At 50.3% G+C, this 10,203-nt stretch overlaps 4 protein-coding genes across 4 annotated transcripts; 2 read left to right on the top strand and 2 right to left on the bottom strand.

Annotated features, from left to right (window-relative positions):
* Positions 1-170: 170 nt before the first annotated feature.
* On the bottom strand, positions 171-1,470 carry KD926_000949 (isopenicillin N synthase family dioxygenase; the record flags this gene model as incomplete). The annotated part of the gene is made up of 4 exons (XM_053096493.1): positions 171-592; positions 669-1,055; positions 1,173-1,358; positions 1,437-1,470. 4 exons carry the CDS (start codon positions 1,468-1,470, stop codon positions 171-173), a joined length of 1,029 nt encoding a protein of 342 aa, XP_052959329.1.
* A 340-nt stretch (positions 1,471-1,810) lies between these two features.
* Positions 1,811-3,615, top strand: KD926_000950 (glycoside hydrolase family 43 protein; the record flags this gene model as incomplete). Its single annotated transcript, XM_053096494.1, has 4 exons — positions 1,811-2,209; positions 2,302-2,758; positions 2,825-2,998; positions 3,053-3,615. 4 exons carry the CDS (start codon positions 1,811-1,813, stop codon positions 3,613-3,615), a joined length of 1,593 nt encoding a protein of 530 aa, XP_052959330.1.
* A 275-nt stretch (positions 3,616-3,890) lies between these two features.
* Positions 3,891-5,297, bottom strand: KD926_000951 (FAD-dependent oxidoreductase; the record flags this gene model as incomplete). Its single annotated transcript, XM_053096495.1, has 3 exons — positions 3,891-5,042; positions 5,098-5,135; positions 5,192-5,297. The coding sequence occupies 3 exons, from the start codon at positions 5,295-5,297 to the stop codon at positions 3,891-3,893; spliced, it is 1,296 nt and encodes a 431-aa protein (XP_052959331.1).
* Positions 5,298-6,364: 1,067 nt separating this feature from the next.
* On the top strand, positions 6,365-9,268 carry KD926_000952 (class I SAM-dependent methyltransferase; the record flags this gene model as incomplete). The annotated part of the gene is made up of 7 exons (XM_053096497.1): positions 6,365-6,613; positions 6,675-6,779; positions 6,892-6,932; positions 6,989-7,429; positions 7,492-7,522; positions 7,570-7,726; positions 8,373-9,268. 7 exons carry the CDS (start codon positions 6,365-6,367, stop codon positions 9,266-9,268), a joined length of 1,920 nt encoding a protein of 639 aa, XP_052959332.1.
* Positions 9,269-10,203: the final 935 nt, after the last annotated feature.

Below are 10,203 nucleotides of genomic sequence, written 5' to 3' on the forward strand. Positions count from 1 at the left end.
ACATTCACATGTGAACGATCCACCCAGCCCCGTGGAAGAAGAACCTTTGACTCCGTATGAACCAATAACGCAATCTATGTAGCTCCATACTCCGTAAATATCCCTTCCCCCGGCTTTCTCCATTCCCGAGCAACCCCCCGTAGCTAGGTGAGGAGCGCCGAAGAGGCCCATTAACCGATAGCCGCCGCCGCGTCCTGCGACAACTCTCCCATCCCCTTCTCCTTCGAACTCCCGTACGTATTCGCATATCGGGCTCCCATCCACTCCGCCACCGTGATGGGCGGATACTTGGCCTCATGCCCATCATCTCGACAGTTTGGAAGACAATCCACCACGTAGTCTGGGCTCCCCGAGAAGAAGAACGGGACGCTGTAGCGGTCTTCTCCGCTGTGGTTAATCACGCGGTGCAGATTCGATAGATAGCGATCGTTCGTCCACCACATCATCATATTCCCTAGGTTGATAACCAATGCGCCCGGCATGGGGATCACATCTGCCCATTCCGCGGACTCGCGGTCCCAGACCTGTAGCCCTCCTTTGTCGTCTTGCAGGAGGATCGTAATGGCTCCGAAATCGGTGTGTGCGCCGATACCTAGATCATGTCAGACCAAACCAGACCATATCAACACCATCTAATCTCCATCGTCAACGCCATGATATTCTCATACCTCGTTCAAGCCCCTCCCCCTCCCCCTCCCGTGACAGCTCTTGAGCCGGATACTTCAACAACCTCAAAATCGCCACCGGCTCCTCACAAAACCCCTCAAACGAAGCCTCCCCCATCCCCAACGTCAGCGCCACAACGCTCATAAGCTCCCCCGCCAACGCACACATGCGCTCATGGTACTCATCCACAACGCGTCGAAACCCATCCGCATCCCGCATCTCAACCGGATATTTATTCGGACCCTGCGAGAACTTCCCCGCTTGCACGGAGGGATGATCCACGGGGAGGTTTTTGCCCAGGTAGAACCCCTCTTTGAGATCGCCTAGGCCGCGCTTCTCGAAGTTCTGGGCGCGAAGACGCTCGTAGCCGCGATTATCGGTGGCAGTGTCTAACAATTTGTTTTTCCACCCGGGTTTGGGTCAGTGTGTGGTTATTACTTCTACTTCGGCTTCGACGGAGCTCATATAGAAGAACAAAGAAAAAGAAAGCAACCCGGGAAACGAACCCATACTGTACTTTTCCTTCACCTCCACGGGCAGACTAAACAGATCGCGCGCCTGAGATAGGATATCCGCCTGGATACCGTCCGGGATACCGTGGTTTATGATCTGAAAGAAGCCGTGGTCTTGACAGGCTTGGCGGATCTGGTTGAGGAAGGAGGATTTGCGAATGGGGTCGGGAGTGTAGAACCCTACAGAGATAGGCAAATTTATCAGATATGGGTGAATGAGCTTGGCCGGGCCAGATCAGTAGACGAGGTAGAACTCACCCTCGAAATCGATGATGGGCGGGGCTTTGGGCATGGCTCTGGCTTGCTGTGATGATGAGCAGCAGGACGATGATGTTTGCTGTTGAGGGGCTGGAGGGGAGCATTGTTGGGTAGATGGTAGTAGAGATAGAGGGGTGAGGTGGGGTGGATGGAGATAACTAAGATGGAAGCAAGTGACTGAGAGATTATTACTGTCCTACGGAGTACATTTCCCCTCCATCCTTCCCCGGATCCCCGCAGTGCTTATTTTCCACCAATCACTTCTAATATTATTATATTCATATTGAAGGGCCCTACTATAAATACCAACATGAATAGTCAGGCACCGATGACAGCTACATAGGCCCTTAATATCCAAGTCAATTCACTTCAGAATGTATACCAACCCTATCCTCCCCGGCTTCAACCCGGACCCGTCCATCATCCGCGTCGACGACTCCTTCTACCTCGTCACGTCCTCCTTCGAATACTTCCCCGCAGCCCCCATTTACCACAGCACAGATCTGATCCAATGGAAGTTGATCGGCCACGCTTTAACGCGGCCCAGCCAGCTGCAGGTCCAAACCCCCGAGCCGGGTGGCGGCGTCTGGGCCACCACGCTACGGCATCATAACGGCGTGTTCTACATCATCGCGGCCTGCTTTTCGCGGTATCGACCGCAGGAGGACGATCGGGTCTGGCCAAGAGGGTTCTATGTCCGGACGACAGACATATGGGATGAGACGAGCTGGTCGGAGCCGGTGTTTTTCGACCAGGTCGGGTTCGATCAAGATGTATGTATTCTCTCCAGCCGTGCTTTGTTGAGGATTGAGCTGGCCGAAGAGACAGAGATGTCGAAGAACTGGCTGATTAACGCTCTGATAAGTTATTCTGGGACTCCGACGAGACAGTCTATCTCTCGTCCACCCACCGCAAACTGCTTCGCACTCCCAACGCCAATCTCAAAGACTTCGCCATCCACATCGTCACCGTCGACCTCGCAACCGGCAACTCGACTTCCGAACCGAAACTCATCCGCGAATCCTCTTCCGGCGTTGCAGAGGGCTCGCATATCTTCAAACGCGGTAAATACTACTATCTGTTCACGGCGGAAGGGGGCACGGAGAGTGGACACTGCGAGTGGGTAAGTCGCAGCGCGGTGAGTCCCTTTGGACCGTGGGAGCTGGGTCCCAATAACCCGCTATGGCGGAACGGGGTGCAAGACGAGGTGCAGAATACCGGACATGCCGATTTGGTGGAGGATGCGAAGGGCCAGTGGTGGGCTGTTCTGTTGGGGGTGAGACCGGTGATGAGGGATGGACGGTGGGAGGAGTCGGTGTTTGGTAGGTCTACCTCTTGTCATGCTGGGGTGCGGTTCCAGCGTATTGATTAAACTGTGTGTGATGTAGGTCGAGAGACATTCCTGGTGCCTGTGACGTGGGTCGACGATTGGCCTGTGTTCAATGGCGGAGAGAAGATAACGCTGCAGGTCGATGGGCCGAGGTTGTATCCATTCGAACATCCTGTTCCGTGGAAGGATGACTTTTCGAGCTCTTCGTTGCAATTGGGATGGTACAGAAAAAGTATGTCTCGAGAGTGAATCCACTTCCCTATTGCTCATCAGACTAACAGAACAGACACTCCGGTAAAAACTGATTACTCTCTGGCAGAGCGGCCGGGGTATCTTCGCCTGCACGGAGGGCCGTACAATCTCTCTGTCCCGGCATGCCCGACTTTATTCCTACGAAAACAGACACACCGATACTGCACGTGGGAGACCCGGTTGTCGTTTCGTCCCACATCGGTCCAAACAGAGGCGGGCACAACTGTATGGTGGAACTATTTCACTTACAGCAGTATCGGTATTCGAGTGTCTCCCACGGGGCAGGACAGCACTCGTATAGTAAGATTTCGACCGGCCGAGGGGAAGACAGTCGACTTGGAACTAGCTAGTTCTGCCTCTGACGTGATATTTGTGATTGAGTGTGGAGATGCATACAGGTTTGGGTTCAAGGAAGTCGGCGTAAATGGCGACCAGGATAGTGTCCATTGGATTGGGGAAGTCATGAATCAGGCGATGGCGGAGGCTTCACTTCCCGTTGGAGCTCCATTCACAGGCATGATGCTGGGGCTGTATGCTTTTGGGGAGCTTCAGCGTTGTTTGGTACCTGCAGACTTTGAGTATGCGGAATTCCGATGATCTATTTGCGGGTTGGTTAGATCAGGAAAAAATATAGATAATGGCAGTTATATTAGTTCCTCAGTAGATATTCACATATATACATCCCAGATAAGACAATTTAATCTATCTCATAGTAAGCAGACGGAAATGGCTCGTACCAGAATTAACCGCACGATCTGCTCTCACGTGTCAAACGGTCAATACTTGCCAAATACCCATTCATCTGGTATACACTCAACATGCAATTTGAATGTGAAAGGGACAGAATGGTAGGTACTGAGATGAGGTCGTCGTCATCCAACATGAGAAGTATTGTTTCGCTTGAGGCCGGAATTCAAGACGGGGGAACTCAGGACTTTTTCCCAATCGTGCAGCATTTCGGTGTTTATGGTTGACAAACAGACCTCCCCACCAGCGCGACTGATCATCTCGCTTTCATAACGAGCTATTGCCTCGGATTTCGAAGCTCGGCCATTGACAAAATCTCGGATGGATTCGGCAAGTTTGGCAGCGTCAGTGACGGAGTGGTTCAAGCCCTGACCACGTTGATAAGTCATCGCGTGAGCGGCGTCCCCGGCAAGAGTTACGCAACCGCCACGATTATCCCAACGATGATCCCTGCTACCGGGGTCAAAGTCAGTCAGGCTCATATACCAAACTTGATGGTCATCTTCCAGCCATTCAAACGCGCTTCTCCAGGGATCTGCGAAAGTTTTTGCAAATTCCTTAACTTGTTGTAGTCGCCTGTCATTGGTCCATTGCGCGGTGTCCTCCTGTTCTTCCAACGTGGAGTGCCATGAGATGTAGAAGAAAAACGTCCACGACTCCGGTTGGGCCGGATCATCCGCGTTGTGCAGACCGAAGAAGGAGAAGTAGCCTACAGGATTGATCCCAGCAAGGTAGAGCGGGTGAAACGTACGGAGAAATCGGGCCTGTTCCGCGCTGTAACTAGCCTGCACAAATGTTGCACAGTAAGGCAGGTATCGAATGCGACCAGCGTTAGACCCCAATAGAAGCTGCCGTGTGGTTGAGCGAGCACCATCTGTACCAACTACTAGCCTCGCCGTAATTGATCGGCCATCGTTACACAGCGCGGTGGCATGCTGCTCGTCGTCGGCGTACTCGATTGCCCGCATAGACTTGGCGTATCGAATGTCTAGGCCTTGTGACAAGAGATGTCGAAGCTTATAGCGACGGAGTCGGTAGAAGTACTGGACCGGAATGGTCGCCATAGTTTCACCCGACTGCGCATTGAGAAAGTTAAGGCAGTCATGCTCCGCCGTTGGTTCACTAGGGTCAACTTGGACAGACTGAATCTGCGCCCACAGCTCCTCTGGGATCAAAGACTTTAGAGACTCTGCTCCCCAGTGCAAGCCCATATTCCAATCCCTGGGCTGTGCATCCAGAGTTTGATGTTTTTCGAGAACAACACATGGGATTCCGAACTGAGCTTGTCGTCAGACATCATTTCCGGCAGATTAGTGAAATATAAGTGCGCACCTTCTTCAGGCCTTGGGCTAATGCAAGTCCAGTCGAGCCTGGCAGCCCAGTCAGTAATGGTTGGGCTTTTCACCCGTACTTCACTCAAGATTACCTGCACCGACAATCAGAACTGTCGTATTTGAGTTTGGCTCGGGAACAGACGATCTGACACCGAATAACCCCCGAATAAATCCCAACCCCCCTTTCAAAAGATCCATGGCTCCAAGATTTCTTATCACTCGATCTCGACACGGGGCGAGGGGAAAAGACATGGTCGGAGCAAGAGGGGGGTGCGCGAGTCTGGTCTCAAATACATTTTGACCGAAGGAGCCCATGAGGCACCCGACAAGGCAAACGAAATTCTACCAACCGATCAACTCCTCTTTCGGACATCTGGCTGTCAGAGGCGGTGGTATTCGTCATCGCTGGTCGCAGATCATCAGTTTGGACGCGGGATAAACCATCATGCCATCACCCTACTCCTGCCCAATTTGGCCGGTTGGCAATGCTGCCACAGGGGGCACAAAGCTACAGGCTTGAGGAGCGTGCATTAGGGTGCATTTCCGGCCGACGTTTGATTGGAGTGATAGGGCGTTTTGACAGCCATCAATACGGCGACAAGACTGACAGACAACGGACTCGACGAGACCAAGAGGTTCACCAATAGGACCACGGTATTCCAACCAGGATTGTACACCGGAACATGTCGGTAGCCGGATGTGGAGCAGACACGGTTCGAAGGGAGAGCGAGAGACAGGAGGGAAGGAGAAGGAAGGTCCAGTCTTGGCCTGCCTGAGAGTCGCGGCCTGAGAGTCGAGGCAGCCGAAAAGACGTTGGGACTAATCCACATTGGGCAGTAGCCCGGACCCGCTCCCGGTATTTTACCGGCCCGAGCTGGTAATGGCGGTAAGCTGCAGCCATGGCACACGCGACAAGACGACAAGTACCGGTTACCTCCCCCCGAACGCGAGTCTGCGAGGGTCGAGGTATCTGCTACCTTCCCGCCAATGCGTGATCCGCCTTCGTGCGGAGATCGAATCGAACGGTCCATCTCACTTTAGCTTCATCTTCCCTCTGCCCCTAGGACCCCTCGATTAAGATTCAATAGCGCTACTAGTGATACTAGATCATTTCTTCTTTGTTTCCTCCTTCCATGGCTCAATGACCCTGAGAAGCCTTAAATCCACACCATCCCCCTCCCCCCACTTAGTCCCTGGATCCTCCCGATCGCCCTCTTGCTCGATGCGAGACTCCAGCCGTTTGACCCCCACTCGCCGCCACCTCAATGCCCACTTCTCCATACCATGAAGATCCGTCTCGTGTCGACTTTCTTGACTCTTCGGTCGCATATGCCCAAGAACATCCTTCCGCCGATTCCCAAGATGTCGAGAGTGATGGATACGGGGACTCGGACTCCGCCTTCAGCGGTGACTCTTTGCTAGGTGATGACACGAAGACCTTATCAACGTATATCACGGAATATCGGTACGAATTTGGCCGTCGCTATCACTCTTATCACGACGGCGCATACTGGGTATGGTTCTCTTCGGCGAAAGGCGCCAGTCGACTCTAAGCTCATGTCGCTTGGCTTGTAGGGTCCGAACGACGAGGTTGCGAACGAATTCCAAGATCTTGCCCATCACATGTACCTCATAACACTGGACGGAAAACTACATCTTGCTCCTATCGACTCTCCACAGGTATCAATCTTCCCTTTTCTTCCCGTTTGCCATGGCTCAGGGTCCAGTAGTATCCAGCGACCGACGCCGGATATCCCCGATGGCAGATAATAGCTAAGAACGGCGCTCCTAGGAAATCCTCGATGTAGGTACAGGCACTGGAGTCTGGGCTATGTAAGTCTTGCAACTTTCTGGCCAGGGTTTTACGACAAATTACTCATTGCTACCAGTGACATGGCCGATGAATATCCCAGTGCTAGGGTAACCGGTGTCGATCTTTCTCCCATCCAACCCACGTTTGTACCCCCTAACTGCGTATTCGAGATCGACGATATAACGCTTCCTTGGACGTACGCATCCAATCAATTTGACTTTATACACGTGCGCGAGATGTTCGGCTGTATACCAGACTGGGACGAGTTCTTCCGGCAATGCTGGCGTTGTCTGAAACCTGGTGGTTTCATCGAGGTGGTAGAACACGCAGTCCAGCCGGCCAGTGACGATGGTAGCATGGATCCCGATCATTTCTATCACTTATGGGGAAAGACGGTGGTGCAATCCGGAGAGGTATTTGGTAAAAGCTTCACCATCTGGGAAGAGAGCGCCGCCCGTCTCAAGAAAGCTGGATTCGTTGGGGTGGTTGAGACTGAATATAAATGGCCCATGAATGGGTATGTCGGACTTGTTTGCACCATGAGTATTATTTACTAATATGTCATTCCACATTATGTAGATGGAGTAGTAACAAAAAGCTACATGATCTGGTGGGTTGCATCCCCTTCCTTTGTGGACTCGCACTAACAGGTCTCAGGGCCGCTGGAACCAACTTCGACTAAACGGCGGAGTAGAGGGATTTATGCTACGTCTTCTCACCTCAACACTGCGATGGTCGTACGAGCAGGCACAAGTATTTCTGGCTCAAATGCGTGCTTCGCTACGAGACTACAAAACCCATGCCTACCTTCCTGGTACTGCTGTTTATGCTCAAAAACCTAAAACGCCGAGTCTTTGTTGAGGACAATAATGGCCACTTTGGTATTGATTATGCAACTGGTTTCTTTTAATGTCTCTGGAGCAGAAACACTATATACCCTTCTTATTGAGTCACTGGTCGCCTTAATATTGTTCTCACTTTATCAACAATCATCATGTCACATCACACCTTGATATATCTACTTTCTACAACCCCTCGTCTTGAGCAGTGGGGGTTGTACTTAATTCAAATCTTAAGCAGACTTATTCCATACCTCTCTTTCCCGCCATCGCTACCCAGCAAGAACACAAATACTGCACGTGTACATGGTACTCTAGTGTTCTCGCCCCAGCCCCACTCGGTTGCTGCAGAAGATACAGGTCCAATCCTAATTTCCTCTAATATACTAAATCAGTATTGCCCGGTGTCATTAAGTTTGCTAAAATGGAATAGATGGAATTCTCCAACTGTCGATGTCTAGTCTATTGTCTCAACTGTGCTTTTATTTAAAGGCCCCTATGTCCCTCACCAAAGGCGACTTTGATCCTCCACCTGCCTTTCCTTTGATTACTATCTACTCTCTCTGACCATACTGCTCCAGGGGGTCTGGGAGGAAGCATCGAAACGCAATTGATTATTAGATTGCCAGCTCACTATGTCGGAGATCATGTGCCAAACGCCCGACCAGTCAGCGCCTCTATCACAGATCAATATCTCGACTACTACTTCCTCCAATGGTCTCTACAAGTACCAGCTCGGAAAGCCATTTACTATTACTGTAGAGGCGAGTCTATCCCCTATGGCTACTCAGCCCATCACGGTCCTTGTCCTTGATACCCCACTTGACGAATACGACACGAGCTGGTTTGAGCGCAACCTTATCCTCACCAACACCGAAACCTCAGAGGCTCATGTGACATTGCCAAAGTATGAGCCCCCTCCAGCCTATGAGTCCCCTCAGGAGACTAATGGGATAAACGTGCCTGTTCGCCATGACTACCAGTGTTGTTTTCTGACTCTTTACCCAGGCAAACCTTACTGGGCTGTTCACACTCTGTCCGCTGACTTGATTAGTAGCAGCAATATCGGGGTTGACATCGCACGTTATCGAACAAGCCTTGTAGGGGCATACAACCTCGAGATTGGGTCCCACTACGAGATTACCTTGCAGGACGCAGCTCGCTGGATCAAATGGTATCGAGTCGGTGAAAAGAACCAGGTTCTGAGCCAACCACATTCTGTGTCGGATCTGCTTCGCTACCTAACTGGTCAGCCGCAGCACGTTGAACGTGTCAATGATTCCAAAATGCCCCCTATCCGTCTTATGTTGCAGAATGCAGAATGCGTCACGGTCAAGAAGACCAAGGAACTAACTCAAATTACGCATATGGAGGATAACCGATATTTATTTCAGGTTGAATCAGAACCCGACTTTTACATTACCTGGGGTAACATTGACCCTTTTGTGTGGAATCCCTTGCTAGTTGAAGAGTCGGACCCCGATTCCGATGGTTCTCATATTTATATGTGTGGCTGAGACCTTTGGAGCTCAGCTGGGATTTGCAATAGGGTATGCAGTAAATGCGCAGCCTGGTTCGACCTCATACGCAAGCTGGTTTCAGTCGATATTTTCCCCTTGATGTCGCTATCAATAGTAAATAGATAGGCGGGCCTACCGAAACTAATACAACTTTCGCTGTATGAATGTATTTACTAGCCGGCTTTGGGCTTTATCAAAATTTTTCATCTTACTATACTTATCTCTGTCTCTCTTTATTTTCCTTCTTGTCTTCCCACCATAACAGCCTCTAGAACAACATCACCAACCTTTCACCCTTTCTAGGGTAGATGTGTATCTACAAATACTCTACTACGTTATTCTTTTCTTACTGCTCTTGTCGCGACGTTAATGACTAGCATGTCTACATTCTTGAGTAGCAGAAGGGCTTTCCAGGTATGACTTCCGACGGGTATAATATGTACCGAGTGAAGGGTGCAGTCTAGACTTGGTACGGAGTATGGTTTGCGACCTGCAAGCCACAACTACAACTGAAGAATATGAAACACAGTGAAATGAAAATAACAATATCTAAGATATACAAAAAAAAAAATGAGCTCTTTGGTCCAATTGTCATGAACAGGAAGGATAAAAACAAAAAGGAAATGCTCACACTCGGATTCGAACCGAGGATCTCATGATTACTAGTCATGCGCTTTACCAACTAAGCCATGCGAGCGGTTATTATGTGAGCGTAATCAGTTTGGCTATATAAAGCAAATTTAATCTAATCTAATCTTTTTAAGTTGTCAAATTTTCTACAAGGTCTTTGTCGCTTGGCTTAACAGAGAATCATATTCTTGTCCAATAATGGTAAAATATAGGAAATGTCAATTATAAATTTGATGGCGACAGCATGTATAAAAGTATGAAATGAACCAGGAAAATGGTATTACGAAAGATTTTATCCTTGT

This window comes from Aspergillus affinis (genome assembly GCF_023601865.1).
Source record: "Aspergillus affinis strain CMG 70 chromosome Unknown NODE_11_length_483380_cov_85_280398, whole genome shotgun sequence".
NCBI lineage: Eukaryota > Fungi > Ascomycota > Eurotiomycetes > Eurotiales > Aspergillaceae > Aspergillus > Aspergillus affinis.